Source organism: Cetorhinus maximus, chromosome 15 (assembly GCF_964194155.1).
Source record: "Cetorhinus maximus chromosome 15, sCetMax3.hap1.1, whole genome shotgun sequence".
NCBI classification, from domain to species: Eukaryota; Metazoa; Chordata; class Chondrichthyes; order Lamniformes; family Cetorhinidae; genus Cetorhinus; species Cetorhinus maximus.
Genome location: NC_135893.1, coordinates 79,564,497 through 79,580,365, shown reverse-complemented (window position 1 = coordinate 79,580,365; position 15,869 = coordinate 79,564,497). Strand labels below are relative to the sequence as shown.

At 42.1% G+C, this 15,869-nt stretch overlaps 1 protein-coding gene across 1 annotated transcript; it reads right to left on the bottom strand.

Moving 5' to 3' along the window:
- Positions 1 to 802: 802 nt before the first annotated feature.
- On the bottom strand, positions 803 to 7,511 carry ptx4 (pentraxin 4, long). The gene is made up of 3 exons (XM_078557656.1): positions 7,374 to 7,511; positions 6,396 to 6,987; positions 803 to 2,398 (listed from the first exon to the last, which is right to left on the bottom strand). The coding sequence occupies exons 1-3, from the start codon at positions 7,509 to 7,511 to the stop codon at positions 1,761 to 1,763; spliced, it is 1,368 nt and encodes a 455-aa protein (XP_078413782.1). The 3' UTR covers positions 803 to 1,760.
- Positions 7,512 to 15,869: the final 8,358 nt, after the last annotated feature.

Genomic DNA, 15,869 nt, shown 5'->3' with positions numbered 1-15,869 from the left:
CAAGACAGAGATCAGCAGATTTTTGGATACTAAGCAAATTAAGTGATTTGGAGATAGCTTCAGGAAGTGGAGTTGAAGTAGAAGATCAGCCATGATTGTGTTGAATTGCCAAACTAGCTTGAAGGACCAAATGGCCTACTTCAGCTCCTACTTCTTACTTTCTTATTGATGTGGGTAGGGAATTGGAACATAGGAACAGGAGTAAGCCATTCAGCCCCTCAAGCATGTTCCATCATTCCGCCAGAACTGATGAAAGGTATCGATCTGAAATGTTAACTCTGATTCTCTCTCCACAGTTGTTATCATATCTGCTGATTATTTCCACCAATTTCTGTCATTCTCCTTATTCTCTCCTGCTCATCTAGCTCAAATAACTTATCCACACGGACAAAATTCAATCCTTCCAAAATTTAAGAGAACTGAATCATAAACCCTTGGCACTTACAATTTTTTAACAGTAAATACCCAGCTATATATGCCTGTCTTGATAACAAAGAGCCCTTAAATAAAGAACCAATCAATCCTCTAAACCTTTTCCAGGGCTTTGATACCTCGTGAATGGACCAAAGTTCGAAACAGTATTATGGATGTAGTTAGACCAAAACATTGCACAAGATAAGGTTCTGATACAACATGTTGCTTTTGCAATGGCCTCACGATAATTGTCATTGTCCTTCAATGACCCTTGTACTATAATCGTCAGGAGCTTTTTGACTTAGCTACCTTTTAGGGCACAACCCAATTTCAAGCATTTTAACTTGGTTGGAATAATGGCACTAATAAGAAACTTTGACACAGTTAGCAGTTGTTTGATATCAAATCACTTTATGAGTAACACATTCTACAAAAATAGAAGGCACAAACAAGATTAATACATCACTTCAGTAGGAATTTTGCCTTCATAGGAAATTATAGATCATAACATGAAAGCCCTAAAGCACAGAACAAAATTTAATCATCAGCATTCCAATTAGTAGGATACCCTGAAGTTTATCATTTTTAATCACTCACAGGGTGTAGGCATCACTGTCAAGGCCAGCATTTATTGCCCATTCCTAATTGCGCTTGAGAAGGTGGTGAGCTGCCAACTTTAACCATTGCAGTCTATGCGCTGTAGGTACATCCACTGTGCTGTTAACTAAGGATTTCCAGGATTTTGACCCAGCGACAATGAAGGAATGATGATTTATTTCCAGGTCAGGATGGTATGTGGTTTGCCAGTGGTAGTGTTTCTATGCACTTGCTGCCTTTGTCCTTCTAAGTGGTAAAGTTCACGTGTTTTGGAGATGCTTTTGGAGAAGTCTTGCTGCGTTGCTGCAGTGTGTCTTGTTGCATCCATGGTGTGCCATTGGTGGAGGGAGTGAATTAGGTGTGTTATACAAAAATAGATTCTGCAAGACTATTTCAGTCTTTAAAATTGCAGTATGCTGTACTTGATCTTATAAGTGTCTGTATTATATTCCATAAAGGTTATGAGAAATGCATTGGCCTTATTTGGATGTAACCATTAATTCTTCCCAAAGATTTTCTTTCTATTACTTGTTTACAATCCTGATACAACCAGGATGTTTAGCCAAATATTACTGGATGATTTCTCAAAGTATGAAAGTGATCTTGAGTTTTAAAGCAGATTGCTGAGGCATGAATATGACAGCTCTGAATTGTTATATAGAAAATGCAACAACTGCAAAAAAATATGACCGGAATACTCAGTACAAAGTAGAGTTTAATGAGTCCCCCCTATCCAATGTGTTTTTTCACTAACAGTGTTCTAGACATGTACAATTGTGATGTTGAACTGCACCATTAAGACTGGAAACATCACTGAAAGTTAAAACTCTGCCTCCAGGTAATGACTTTCCTGTAGTGATGCTTGGGATTTCTCCAGGAGTCAAAGCACGGTTCCAGATTGTGAATCCAGCCAAATTTCCTACAAAGGACTCAGTATAATCAAAGCCTCCTCCCATATTATCCTGCTCCTGGCCTATTATAAGTGTTCCACCAGCTGGAATCTCATAGCCTTTTTGGAATTTGGAACCAGCTGCTGCCAGACGTCTGTCTATGTAGTACCAGTACTTACCCTCAAAGGAAGACCAGATGATGCAAATGTGATGCCACTGGCCATCTAACAGTGGTATCACAGGAAGTTCCCTGAATGCTGGATCTCCGATTACAAAATGCATGGTGGTTTGTTTGCTTGTATTTCTGCCGTACAGTACCAATTTGTTGTCATTATCCTCTGTTGCATATGACAATATAGTTCCTAAATAGTTTGACTTGGTTCTGAGCCAAGAGCAGATAGTCATTTCAAATAGCCCAGTTGAAAAGCCTTTGCCAAAGGTTGCATAGTTCTCAGTGGAAGAATTAGGAAAATGCATCACTGAATTCACATTGCAGACTGCAACAAGAGAAACAAATTAATATTCAAATGTGAGAATTACAAGTAATGTATTTGCACATCTAAGTGATAAATATTAATTGGTCCTTACTTTTCAGACCTTATTTGTGGTACCTTAGCACTAAGTATGCCGCAGTTTGTTGCACATGATACCAGATATTATCATCCATCATGATGCAATTGAATTATTTACACAATCTATAATATTTCAAATTTTAAGTGTAAACAGGTTGTGGGCTTTTCCAGCCTTTGCAGAAAGTTAAACTAAATCCTGCTTTCTGTGAAGAAAGGTACAGAAACAATGTGTTTTGAAGACCTTAAATCTCTTAACTTAATCAACTACACAGGAACTCTGCCAAATATGGGTCAAGCTTGAAACTAAATATACATTTCATGTAAATACAAATTTACATTTTCATGATAGATACAGAAGTAAAAAGAATGACTTTATTAATTAAGAGCACAATCACAACCATCAAAAGTGAAGGTTTTATTGGTGCTCAGGGAGAGTCTGTCTTGCCTATGTTAATAAATATTGAGAGTACACTTTAGAGCAGCAAATAGAGGGAAAGAGATTAAGAATAAGGTTTATGGGCAGGTTGAAGGTTTGTCGTAGTATCAGAGTTGTAAGAATGGAGAACTCTAAGGTAGGCTCCTAAGGAAGGCTGGAATAAGAGTGTGTATAACATACCAATTAAACAAAGAGTCCTTGATGTGTTTTAGAGGACCCTTCCCAATCTGACATTTTGTAATCAAATTGGGAAGTCTCCTAAAACATATCAGGGACTCTTAGCTTAATCAGTATGTTGTGCGGACTCTACCCTAATAGGCAAGGTTAAGGGGTGTGTAATAGATGTTCCAAAATTATGAAAGGTATTGAGAGGGTAAATAATCAGAGCTTATTTCTTTAGTGGTGAATTAGTAACAAGGGCCCAGACCTTGGATTATTAGTAGAACAAATGAGAAAGTTTGGAGAAATGTTTCACAGGAAGATTATTATAACATGAATGCTTGAGACAGAGAAAATAATATAAATACTTAACCAATCTTTTAAAAGTTAAGAAGGAAGAATTTAAAGACATATAGCAAAAGGGCATGGAAATGAAATTAGGATAGATAGCTCTTGCTGAAGAGTTGTCATAGCCTGAAGCCAAAAAGGCCTCTGTTTGTGTAATAATTTCTGTTTTTATGGTCCTCTGATAAATCAGCATCTTTGATCTTAATTTTGTAAACAATTTCAGAGACTCTTAATTGCCAGAAAGATTTGTATTAGTAAACATCATCCGCATCAATATAGATACAACCATTCACTTTCTCTATTATTCTATTCATTCTTAGAAATAAAGATCCATTAAATCCAACTCAACTATATGCAATCATCATGCTATGTAAAATAATGTTTTTGTAATAACGTCAAATTGTAAGGAAGAGGGCTATTTTTGTTTGTGTTTTTGAAAATCTAACTTTTCTCTTTGTATTTATTAAGTCTGAGATTTTGGTTTAATTTAGTGCCTATCTATTTACACTATTGTCAAATGTTAATCTTTCAATTGGACAACAATCTGCTACAAGATGCTCAGTGTAAGGTGCTACGACTTCACCAAAGATTCTTAAATCAACTTACTGCACTGAAGCTACCAGTCTCAGACCGGTATCTTGTAGAGTGCAGTATATGGTCAGTGGATTCAAGTTCTAGTATTATCTTATTTTCTTTCTAGATTGTCATGAAGCAGAGAAACTGTGCATGCTTGCAGGTTTGCCATATGAATAGAGCTCTGCTTACTGGGGTGCTAATGTCTAACATTAGTAAAATATGGGTGGGAGTATTCAAACTGTCGTAACAGAAAATAAATCATACAAACCTTTAACAGTTCCCAGGTGATCCTATGGATTGTCTACTCTGCTTTTCCTCAGGCTGAAGCTACACAAATTGAGACTCATGTGTAAGGTTTCCTCCTAACAGGCTTTGACACCAAGACATGGTGCTATTCAGGTATCAATGCACACCCAAAACTGCCTTGTTTTTCTGTTATATCAAAAACCTGCATTCTCAGAAATATAAAACTGCAGATTTATGAATGGGTTTACTTTTATAAAGTGCCTTGGGACATTTTACTATGTTAAAGGGATTAGATACATGTAAGTTGTTATATCTACTCTTTTAGAACATCATCTTCAGCTATGTGTGTAGATTGTGGAATTCAAGTTATACAACATGGAATTGGACAAACATCTGAAGAAAAAACATTTGCAGGGCTACAGAGAAAGAGCAGGGGTCTGGGATTAGCTGGGTTACCCTTTCAGAGAGCTGGCATGGACATGATGGGCCAAATGGCCTCCTTCTATACTGTAATCATTCTTTGATTCCAGGAATCAGAGTTCTCTGTATGCATTGTTATGCTTTGTGCATTCTGAGTCATCCTATTTATACACCATTAGAAACCTATATTTTTGTGGTGACCTTTCAGTAATTTCATGGCTAATAGCTTTATCAAATGTTTTTATGCAGAGCTTTTATGGCAGAGGACTACACTACTGGAATTAACAACTTAAGCAGCAACCACGTCAACTGTTAGGAATAGTTTTGATGGGTGGTTGAAGGGAAATAAAGAACAGGAATAAGGCAGGCACTTGGGATTAGGACTACTACACTGGAGGATCAACATTAGTGCACATTGGTTGGGTCAAGTGGTTTCTCTGTTATAACTTCTATATAATACATTTTTTGTCAAGCCTCCCAGTATTTTCTGTTCAACTGCCCCACTGTTCTAAAATCTGTCACTCTCTTGCTAAGAAGGTTGCATGTATTTTCCATTTACTATTGACACACTTTATCTTAAATTGTCCCCTAAGCCTCAAATCCTGTGTCCGACAGAAGAATTGTCCTGAACCTAAACTCTACGAAGCTCGTTAAATGATCTCGACCAGGTCTCTCCTCATCCTGCTCTTCTCTGGGGATGACTGTCTCGGTTTAGACAACGTGCCCTCATAATCCCCCCCACCTCTAAATTCATTAATTAGCATTGGAGCTGTTGTTTCGACTGGAGGTAATAATCTATAAACTTTCTGTCATACCGAGAACAACAATGAACATCGCATTTCCAGATGTGGCATCACCAAGATCCACATCACTTCCGACTTACAAGTCACAGGCTTGAGCAGATATTTCGAAACTTTCCATGTTTTGTTTTTTTCACCACATGTGCACGTTGAACCTGTGATTTTAACAACGCATTCACCAAAATGTCCCCATCTCTTTCCTATTCATTTAGTAAGCGAACCAAATTTCATGACTTTACACTTATTCATGTTGAACTATCTTAGTCTCTGCTTACTGACATTGGTCATGAATAGTTGAACGATATTAATATACATTCCTCTGCATTTATAGAAAGTTAATTTAGATGTTCCCTGGAAGTAATTTAGTAGCCACATGCTCTGGACCTCTGACCTTTCGCCATTCTGCAGGCTCCGGTTTCTTAAGAGGGCTGCTATTCTGGGGTTGGAGTTGAGGTAAATTGTTGGGATGGGAAAATACTGAAGAGTCAGCACTTAAAGTATTAGTTTTAATGAAACATCCAATCATTCTAATGTTACCTAAACGAAATGTCCCGGAATGCACACAGCAGTGCTGCTATGTTCCCTAGCAAATTATGTTGATGTTTCAACAAAAAAAAGTTCCTCATTTGTGTTACATTCCCCCTTTGCAGTCTTTTAAATCCTGGTTTAAATATTTTTTTTAAAAAAAGTGTTCCAGCGCGAACAGGGACAGAAGTACTTTTAGATATCTTGTTATCTTTGAAGGCTTCGATTTTATGGGGTGGAATTATATTAAACTAACCCAGGCGAAGGTCGACACAAGTACATTTGTAGAAATGCTCAGGAATGGTTAAAGTTTTAATTCAGGATGGTTAATTTTTGCTCAAATCAAACTTTGCTCTGTAAATGTTGAATGGCCTGACCCTCTTTTCAGACTGCTGTTGGAATTCAAACATACTTGACCCTTCTTTTTTGGAGGCCAGCTGCTTGGCCATGGGCGCCTGCTTAAGCGGTCCTGCCCGGTGCTCCAGCGGCTCGGTCGCTGCTGCCGACTTCACTGGACGAGGCTTCGTCGAGAGGGCGTCGTTGTGCGGGGCACTTTTCACCCGCTCCTCGAAGCTGGCTATTTTAACGCCTTGACCCTTAACCTCGTCGCGAATGCTCTCCATATCTTTTTGCAGTTTGCCCCCGCCGGCGGCCAAGGAACGGATTTCGTCCCCCTGACCCTCTACCGCGGTGGTCAGCTCGGACACGATCGAGTTCTGCTCCTTCTTGTCTTTGGACATTTGTTTGCTTCGCTCGCTGAGGATCTTCTCCAGGGTCGACATCTTCAGATCCATTTTCTTGATTTTCTTCTGCAGTTTCTTCATCCAGGATTTTAAGCTGCCGATGCCGCTGTCTGCAGCGGTGCGGAATGTGTTGAGGGTGACAGTGATGTTGTTGTGCTGCTCTGTCAGCCACTGGAGTCGGGTCTCCACATTGGAAGAAATATTGAAGTTCTCCGAGATGATTTGTAACCGGGTCAAGCTAAGTTCTTGAAATCGCCGAAACTGTGGGAATAAAATTTGGAGGGATACACATTAAAAGGAAGTTTCACCAAAAGCCACCCTAAATATATATATATTTTTTAAAATAGAGAAAATTAGACCAATTGATCAGAATATATGGTTGAAATCCCATTATGAAAGCAATTCCGTTTCCGTCCCTTGCCAGTGATTGACTGGGATGGGGAGGGTGGAGAATGGCTCTGGTCAACCCACACGTTCAAAATATCGAACGGGGCAAATCTGAACCGTTTGCCATTTGTCGAGGTGCAAGGCGACCTGAGCAATTCTACCCCCCACCCCAGCCAGGGGAACTCTATGCCACAGGTTTGCTGACCAAAACCAGTCCCGCCGCGGCAAAGTCTGCAGCCAGGTGTGTTCCCCGGACTCACCTGCTCCTCCAGCCGTCTGAGCCGTTCAAAAAACGGTTTCCTTTGCTTCGCACTTTCAGCTTGCTGTGAGCGGCTGACATGCAGGTTACAGCAAACCCACGTTATGAAAATCCAGTGGAACTTTTTGCTGAAAGCCATTCCGAGCGGCCGAACAGCTTCCCCTGTATCCCTCTCAATAAGGGAAACCTGCGAATGAGCCGCGGTGGTGTTGCTGCGGGCCAGGGGTGGTGGTGGGGGGTGGGGGGTGTGCTTTATATTTGGCAGCTGGATCGTTTACATGATTGGTGAGTTTTATCTTCCCCCCCCCCCCCCGGGGTTCTGTTACAGGGGAGAATGGAAATAACGGCAGTCAGTTAAAAAAAAGATGAGATTTGCAGACTCTCTTTTCCAAAATGCATTGAAATAGTTTCCAACTGGCCACATTGTGTTTCGGCAATGAGATCCGATCTCCTTGAAGTTTTACAACATTGATCGGCTGTGCCTGAATAGTTTTTCAGGTGTACCAAGCAATGCCTGTAGATTGGATAGTGAAAACAGAAAATACTTGAAGTCCACAGATAAGTCAGCATCTGTAAGAGGAAAGCAGGTAGTGAAGCTTTTTGGGGAGAGGGTTACACTTCGGCGTCTGATCAGGGGCTTCCAGCATTTTGAGTTTTTTTCCTTTTTATATTCTGCAGCTCGCTATTATTTGCGTTTCGCTTGAATCACAGTGCTTCGAATCGTTTAGGTTAAACAGATTCGACCAGTCAATATGAGCTACTAACGGAGCAACGGGGAGATAGGTAATTGTTGAAGCAATGTTTTCACCTTACTTACAGAGCACACACTTGTTAGAAACCCTTAACCTCTGTAAGTCAAAGGGTGGAAAACCAGACGAGATTTGTTTTTTTCCAGTTGAAACTTCCTGCATTTGACCCTCTCGAATTCGGTTTCCTTGCAATGATGCGGATGTAGCCGAGTCTGGAAAAACGATGATTGTTCAACGAACTGTTTTGCTGGACATTCATATGAAGCAGACTTGTGAAATAATAGAACAATTGTCATCTGTACTTATTCAACCACTCAGACTTCCTCTACAGTCCTTTGCTATTACACCTCCACCGGTCCACGATTTAGCCAAGAATATTAACTATTGGATTTACCAGTGTCCTAGCGGAAAGAACATTATATGGCTGTGGCTAGAACTGTAAATTGGTAAAGTGGCGGGGCGGCGAGTAAAAATAACCAAACCTCAAGAAAATCAATTAAATTAGCTTCACAGCATCGGAATAAAATGGGTGTGGGGAGCAGAGGCAATAATTCATAGTGAGCATCCAGATGTAGCAATGACAACTGAAACATGGCTTAACCGCCCAATTAAAACGGAGATGAGCAGGAATTCCTTTTTTTTTGTTCATTCAAGGGATTTGGCTTTCGCTGGCTGCGACAGCATTTATTGCCCACCTCTAATTGCCCTTGAGGTGGTGATGGTGAGATGCCTTAGTGAACCGAGGCAGGCCATGTGGTGTAGGTACACCCACAGTGCTGTTGGGAAGGGAGTTCCAAGATTTTGACCCAGCGACAATGAAGGAACTGCGATATATTTCCAAGTCAGGATAGTGAGTGACTTGGAGGGGAACTTGCAGGTGGTGGTATTCCCATCTATCTGCTGCCTTTGTCCTTTTAGATGGTAGTGGGTTTGGAAGGTGCTGTCCAAGGAGCCTTTGTGAATTCCTGCAGTGCATCTTGTAGATGCTGCTGCTACTGTGCGTCGGTGGTGGAGTGGACTGTTGGAAACTATTTCAATGCATTTTGGAAAAGAGAGTCTGCAAATCTCATCTTTTTTTAACTGACTGCCTTTATTTCCATTCCCACCATAACAGAACCCGGGTGGGGGGGAGATGTTTGTGGATGTGGTGCTAATCAAGTGGGCTGTTTTGTCTTGGACAGTGTCAAGCTTCTTGAATGTTGTGGGAGCTGCACTCATCCAGGCAAGTGGAGAGTATTCCATCACAATCCTGACTTGTGCCTTGTAGATGAAGAACAGGCTTTGGGGAGTCAGGAAGTGAGTTACTCGTCGCAGGATTCCAAGCCTCTGACCTGCTTTTGTTGCCATTGTATTTAGATGGCTAGTCCAATTCAGTTTCTGGACAATGGTAACCCACAGGATGTTGATAGTGGGGGATTCAGTGATGGTAGTGCCATTGAACGTCAAGGGGCAATGGTTAGATTCTCTTTTGTTGGAGATGGTCATTACCTGGCATTTGTGTGGCATGAATGTTACTTGCCACTTGTTGGCTCAAGTCTGGATATTGTCCAGGTCTTGCTGCATTTGCACATGGACTGTTTCAGTATCTGAGGAGTCACAAATGGTGCTGAACATTGTGCAATCATCAGCAAACATCCCCACTTCTGTCCTTATGATAGAAGGAAGGTCATTGATGAAGCAGCTGAAGATGGTTGGGCCAAGGACACTACCTTGAGGAACTCCTGTAGTGATGTCCTGGAGCTGAGATGCCTGACCCCCAACAACCGCAATGATCTTCCTTTGTGCTAGGTATGACTCTCGTCAGTGGAGAGTTTTGCCCCGAATCCCATGGACTCCAGTTTTGCTAGGGTTCCTTGATTCTGCACTCGGTCAAATGCTGCCTTGATGTCAATGTCAGTCACTCTCACCTCACCATGTTTGAACCAAGGATATAATGAGGTCAGGAGCTGAGTGGCCCTGGCAGAGTCCAAACTGGGTTTTAGTGAGCAGGTTATTGCTTAGTTGGTGCCGCTTGTTAGCACTGTTGATGACCCCTTCCATTATTGTTGATGACCCCTTCCATTACTTTACTGATGATTGAGAGTAGACTTATGGGGCAGTAATTGGCCAGGTTGGATTTGTCTTGCTCTTTGTGTACAGGACATACCTGGGTAATTTTCCATATAGCTGGGTAGATGCCGGTGTTGTAGCTGTACTGGAACAACTTGGCTCGGGGTGCGGCAAGTTCTGGAGCACAAGTCTTCAGTACTATTGCCGGAATATTGTCAGCGTCCATAGCCTTTGCAGTATCCAGTGCCTTCAGCCTTTCTTGATATCACGTGGAATGAATTGAATTGGCTGAAAACTGGCATCTGTGATGCTAGGGACCACCGCAGGAGGCAGAGATGGATCATCCACTCAACACTTCTGGCTGAAGATTTTTGAAAATGCTTCAGCCTTATCTTTTGCACTGATGTGCTGGGCTCCCCCATCACTGAGGATGGGGATATTTGTGGAGCTTCCTCCTCCAGTGAATTGTTAATTGTCCACCACATTTAACGACTGGATGTGGCAGGACTGGTCAAGTGGGCAGAGCAGTGACAAATGGAATTCAACCCAGAAAAGTGTGAGGTAATGCATTTGGGGAGAGCTAACAAGGCAATGATTACACTATGAATGGTAGGACCCTGAAAAGTACTGAAGATCAGAGGGACCTTAGTGTGCATATCCATAGATCCCTGAAGGTAGCAGGGCAGGTAGATAAGGTGGTTAAGATGGCATATGGGATACTTGCCTTTATTAGCCTAGGCACTGAATACAAGAGCAGGGAGGTTATGCTGGAGCTGTATAAAACGCTGGTTAGGCCACAACTGGAGTACTGCGTGCAGTTCTGGTCACCACATTATAGGAAGGATGTGATTGCACTGGAGAGGGTGCAGAGGAGATTTACCAGGATGCTGTCTGAGCTGGAGGGTCTGAGCTGTAAGGAAAGATTGGATAGGCTAGGGTTGCTTTTCTTGAAGCAACGAAGGTCGAGAGGGGACCTGAGAGAGGTGTATAAGATTATGAGGGACATAGATAGGGTGCATAGGAAGGCACTTTTTCCATTAGTAGAGGGGTCAATAACTAGGGGGCATAGATTTAAGGTAAGAGGTAGAAGGCTAAGAGGGGAGTTGAATAGTGGTGGGAGTCTGGAATTTACTGCCTGAAAGGGTGGTTGAGTCAGAAACTTGCATAACATTTAAGAAGTATTTAGATATTCATTTGCATTGCCATAGCCTCCAGGGCTATGGGCCAAGCGCTGGAAATCGGGGTTAGTGTAATCAGATCTTTGTTGACTGGTGCAGACACGATGGGCCGATTGGCCTCCTTCTGTGCTGTAGATATCTATCAGTCTATGAGTCTATAAGATTGCAGAGCCTAGATCTGATCTGTTGGTTGGTGGGATCACTTAGCCCTGTCTATTGCTTGCTGCTTATGCTGTTTGGCACGCAAGTAGTCCAGTGTTGTAGCTTCACCAGGCTGACACCTCATTTTTAGGTATGCCTGGTGCTGCTCCTGGCATGCCCTCCTGCATTCTTCATTGAACCAGGGTTGATACCTCTGGCTTGATGGTAATGGTAGAGTGTAGGGTATGCCAGGCCATGAGGTTATAGATTATGTTCGAGCACAATTCTGCTGCTGCCGATGGCGCACAGCACCTCATGGATGCCCAGTCTTGAGTTGTGAGATCAGTTCGAAATCTATCCCATTTAGCATGGTGGTAGTGCCACACCACACAATGGAGGGTATCCTCAATTTGAAGTCAGGACTTCATCTCCACAATGACTGTGCTGTGGTCACTCCTACAGTTACTGTCATGGACAGATGCATCTGCAGCAGGCAGATTGGTGAGGATGAGGTCAAGTTGGTTCCCTCATCACTGGCCACAGACTCAGTCTAGCAGCTGTGTCCTTTAGGACTCGGCCAGCAGTGATGCTACCAAGCCACTCTTTGGGATGGACATTGAAGTCCCCACCCAGAGTACATTCTATGCCCTTGCCACCTTCAGTGCTCTCTCCAACTAGTGTTCAACATGGAGGAGCACTGATTCATCATTTGAGGGAGGGTGGTGCGTGGTAATCAGCAGGAGGTTTCCTTGTCCATGTTTGACCTGATGCCATGAGTCTTCAGGGTCCAGACTCCCTCCCCACCACTGTGCTGCCACCTCTGCTGTGTCTGTCCTGCCAGTGGTAGAGGACATACCCAGGGATGGTGATGGTGGTGTCCAGGACATTAGCTGTAAGATATGATTCCATGAGGATGATTATGTCAGGCTGTTGTTTGACATAGTCTATGAGACAGCTCTCCCAATTTTGGCACTAGCATCCAGATGTTAGTAAGGAGGACATCGCAGGGTCGACAGGGCTGAGTTTGCCGTTATTGTTTCCAGTGCCTAGGTCGATGCAGTGTGATGCACCCGGTTTCGTTCCTTTTTTGAGGCTTTGTCACAGTTTGATACAGCTGAGTGCATTCAGAGGGCATTGCTGTGGGTCTGGAGTCACATGTAGCCCAGACCAGGTAAGGACAGCACATTTCCCTCCCAAAGGGCATTTATGAACCAGATGGTTTCATGGTTATCATTAGGCTTTTAATTCCAGTTTAATTATTAATTTAATTATTGAATTCAAATTCCACCATCTACCATGGCGGGATTCGAGCCTGGGTCCCCAGAGCATTACCCTGGGTTTCTGGATTATTAGTCCAGCAGCAATAGCACTATGCCATCACCTCCCCTTAGAGAGCAGTGAATCTTTGGAATTCTCCAGTCCAAAGAGTTGTGGAGGCTGAGTCATTGAATATATTGAAGGATGAGATAAATAGATTTTGAAATGTAGAGGAGTCAAGGGTTATGCCAAACAGGCAGGAAAGGGGAGTTGAGGCCAAGATCAGATCAGCCATGATCATATTGAGGGAGTGTATGGCCTACTCCTGCTCCTACTGCTCTAATTGATGTAAATAACATGAAAATAAAAACAGAATCAACATGGATTTAGACAAAAGATAGGAAGGAATAGATATCATTAATAGGGGAATATACTATTAACCAGTTAATAGTGAAAGGGAAGTACCTCACACTTCATTCATTCATGTGTATGCTCTGCCTGAAGGCAGGTCCTTGGCTCATTGTTTGCTGATGATTCATCCTGAGCTGTTTTCTTGGCAATTTTTGTCCGTGGTGGTTTGTCATTGCCCAATGGAAGGGAAGATAGGGTAGAAATATGAAATGAGTAAGAGGCATAGAATAACAATCATGGAAGATGTTGGCTACTCCCAAATTCTGCAGTGAATAACTTAAGTCCTGGCTCCCCAAAGTTTGTCCACTATCAACAAGGCACAAGTCAGGAACATGATGGAATACTCTACACTTGCCTAGAGAATGCAGCTCCAATCACACTCTAGAAGCTAAATACCATCCAGGACAAATCTTGTTTGACACACATCAACCACCTTAATCATTCACTCCCTCCACCACCGGAGCACAGTGGCAGTAGTGTGTACCATTTACAAGATGCACTGCAGCAACTTGCCAAGGTTACTTTGGCAGCACTTTCCAAACCCACAACATCTACCATCGAAGAAGACAAGGGCAGAAGAAGCATGGGAACACCATCATCTGCACGTTCCCCTCCAAGTCACTCACTATCCTGACTTGGAAACATATCGCCATTCCTTCACTGCCACTGGGTTAAAATCCTGGAACTTTACCCTAACAGCACTGTGGATGTACCTACATCACATGGACCGTTCCTGCTCAAGAATATGGTTCACCACCATCTTCTCAAGGGTATTTAGGGATGGGCAATATGCTCACATCTCATGAATGAATTAAATAAAGATCTAGAGGTGGAGGGTAAGTCCAGAGAAAGAGATAATGATGTACAAGAAGACTGGAAGGGAATTTTTGAATAATGGAGGGCAGAGAGTAGAAGTATTGGGCATCATGATATCTGGATCAGATAATCTTGGGGAAGGCAGGGTCTGGCAACTTGGTATTGAGATCCATTAAAATACACATATACAAACCTCAGATAGCATAATCAGTCTGTCAAGCAGCCTACTGCTTTCACTGTAAAGGCTCACACGTGGATAATGAATAGATTGTGAGGTAATGGAGATATATATTAATGCACAGACATACACACACACATATTCACTCAGGTAGATTTTATGCTAATCAGTGTTAGGATTGCCAATGTTAATGAATGTGATGTTTTCCATTTCAGGAATCTCATAAAGAAAGGTTAAAGGTAAAATGCAGTCTACTATCCCAACAGCATGTTTTATATGATTAAAACTGCAAAGATTTCTACATATTAAAAATGTCAAGGTATACGAGGATAGTGCAGGAAAATGGTATTGAAGTAGAAGATTAGCCACAATCTCATTGAATGGAGGAGCAGGCTTGAAGGGCTGAATGGCCCACTGCTGCTCCTACTTCTTATCTTCTTATGTTATGTTCTTATGATTGTTCTTACAGTACATTTGCTGATTTTCTATTTCCTCCACTGGCTGTCTTTGTGACTTCCCTTGTGGTTGCAAACAGAATTTGTGGAGAGTGGGGGCTGTCGGTGGTGGGTATTTGTGGCGAAATTGTGTTGTATGCCCAACCGTCAGCTCAGATTCCTTACCACATCTGCTCTGTTACTACGATTTCTTCTTCCACTCCTTTAACATTGGCTGGTGTACCTCTCCACCCATGAACCCCTAAACTACACAGTCAACATCTCAATTGCCTCTAATGCTCTATTAGCCAGTCTCCCTTCTTTCATCCTCTTCATGCACCATTGATTCAAATCTCTTCAGCTAGATACTCAACCAACCTCCCTGCCTTCAAAATCTCTTCAAAATTGTCTTCTTAACCATACCTTTGTTCCCCCCATTCTAACCCTCTCCATTTTCCCCTTTCCCCTCTGTTTCTTTCTTCCATAATGTGTACTAGAGAACACAATTAATTATTGTGAGATAACCACTTTTGTTGCTCCACATCTGGTACTGTTTATTGGTAGTCTGGAGCATGTTGGCACAGTAGGCAGAGTTTTGCCTGTCATTTAGATTTTTTACATGCTTGACACCACTCGTAAACCATCAGATGATTATCCTAGTCCTGATGCAAGGTCCCAGATGAACATTTCTCTGCTACACCTGCTCAAATTGGAATCAATTTTCTCCCCAGGTTATGTAACTTCATTAGTTGCTGATCAATCAATCAGAAAGCAACGATTAGCACATTTCTTAGCTAATATCACCACCGTCAACATCTCTTTGTCCTTTTGTCTATGACATCTTTTGGCAATCTTCACCTACCACTGGCCGTCTATCTAGCTCTACCTGTACCACCCGCCCCCCACCCCCAAACCAGTTTATATTTCACCTCTCTTCTATTTTTCCTTCATTCTATTGAAGAGTCATACGGACTCGAAATGTTAACTGTATTCCTCTCCGCAGATGCTGTCAGAGCTGCTGAGTTTTTCCAGGTATTTTTATTTTTGTTTTTGTTTCAGAAAGCAATGAGGCTCTTTATAATCATACCAATAAAATAAGATGAACAGTAAGATGAAGTGAAAAGGCAGTGCTGTGGAATTCCATTCCCTAGGAACTGAGTAGAGGCACTGGGTGATTATGTGAATTGTGTATGGAAAATACCATAATTCTCAGTTAAAATTTATCCCACTGTGCAATATATACAGTGTTTTAAAGCACAATACTACAGTACTACCATCATGAGC

What these genes read in the sequence shown, in the direction of transcription:
- ptx4 (XM_078557656.1), bottom strand. Translation starts at nt 7,511, where the DNA reads ATGGCTTTCAGCAAAAAGTTCCACTGGATTTTCATAACGTGGGTTTGC. An exon ending in TCAGACGGCTGGAGGAGCAG is followed by an intron (nt 6,988 to 7,373) that starts GTGAGTCCGGGG and finishes TTATTCCCACAG; the next exon opens with TTTCGGCGATTTCAAGAACT. An exon ending in CTCCAAAAAAGAAGGGTCAA is followed by an intron (nt 2,399 to 6,395) that starts GTATGTTTGAAT and finishes CTCTTGTTGCAG; the next exon opens with TCTGCAATGTGAATTCAGTG.